Here is a 1342-nt window from a genome sequence, read left to right on the forward strand (position 1 = left end):
CACCTACCTGCCAGCCGCAGGGCCGACATCCTCTGGAACTCCGGCTCCTGCAGCCACTTCCACATCCTCCGGAAGGTCTCCCGGCCGGACTTGAGTTTACTCCAAGGCTTAGGGTTGCGCAGCAAGTCCGAGAGGGTGCCCTGAGAGCGGCACAGCACCCGCTGGGCGAAGATGGCCTGCGGGATGCTGTAGCGCTTCAGCTCCGCCGTGATCCTTTGTGCCACTTCTTTGGTGTTGATCTCCTCCAGCTGCCCCGAGCTGCTGCCCTGTGAGTGTCCCCGCTCTCCTCCCGGAGGCACGCGAGGCGCACGGAGGGACATGCGCTTGTTTAGGCTCACGAATGCTGACTTGTGACTGCGCCTAATTTCAAGGGGTTGCATGCTGTAAACGCCGTGCAGCAGCCAAGCGGGATCTGCCGGTGCGGCTTCCCATTGGGAGCCAGCGGCCGAAAATCATCCCGAGCGCATTGGCCTCTGCTTCCATGCCAGTACAATGACAATAGTTCACGTTTCTTTAGCTTGCTGATTAAGAACGATTGCTCCCTACATGCAATTGATAAAATGCCTCTTGAGTAAAACCTCTGGCATTGCCCACAAGCCCACCGGCGTCACTCGGGGCTCGGGGTGACCCGTCCCCCCCCGCGGGCTCTTTGCCGCTGGGCACACCGTGCGCCTCGGTGACCTGCAAAGCCATCGCCTGCCTGGGGAACACGCGTCTGCTTACAGCCCGGCAGGAGATGATATGGGGAATGGTTCGTTACTGTACTTCATTAACGAACAGTGCAGAACTCTTCCTTCCCTCTGCAGTTTCTCTTTCTCTGTTTGTGGGCAAAAACAACCCGTGTGCTCCAGCACTTCGAGAAGGTTTCCCGCAGGACTCGGTCGGGCTGCTCCTGGCCCCAGCAGCTCCAGGCTCCCCGCTTGGAAGTGCGTCCCGGGGTCCAGTGGGTGCCATCCCACAAACCTCACCGACGGGACCCGCAAGGGCCGGGGGCACTCAGTCCCTCCCCCCGGGGCACAGGCGGCTGCGAGCGCTGGGGACAGCCCGTCCCTGTGCCCTGCCGGGGTCTGCGCCCATGACAGCCGAACTCCGCTCCTGGCCCAAGCCCTCGCATGAAGACGACACAAATAATACGCGAGAATATCAAGAACAACTCATATGGCACCATATGGCATAAGACACCACCACCACCACCACGGCATGACTACGTCTTCATAAGGACAGTTGCTAGAGGTTCTACTCTGCTGTAGGAAGGGTGATGAGCGCGGGATCGACATGACAGTGCGGGGACCCGGAGCCCCCCGAGCGCTGAGCCGGGCTGGGGGGCTGGGGGGGGGGTGGG

General features: G+C 61.3%; 1 protein-coding gene across 1 annotated transcript in view; it reads right to left on the bottom strand.

Moving 5' to 3' along the window:
- ONECUT2 (one cut homeobox 2) overlaps nt 1-380 on the bottom strand; it is a 35859-nt gene extending 35479 nt beyond the window's left edge. Inside the window, exon 1 of the mRNA XM_009637410.1 lies at nt 8-380. Coding sequence (XP_009635705.1) covers nt 8-380 — 373 coding nt within the window. The remainder of the gene's footprint in view (nt 1-7) is intronic.
- Nucleotides 381-1342: the final 962 nt, after the last annotated feature.

The sequence above is a fragment of the Egretta garzetta genome, unplaced genomic scaffold (assembly GCF_000687185.1).
Source record: "Egretta garzetta isolate BGI_Z169 unplaced genomic scaffold, ASM68718v1 scaffold384, whole genome shotgun sequence".
Taxonomy (NCBI): domain Eukaryota; kingdom Metazoa; phylum Chordata; class Aves; order Pelecaniformes; family Ardeidae; genus Egretta; species Egretta garzetta.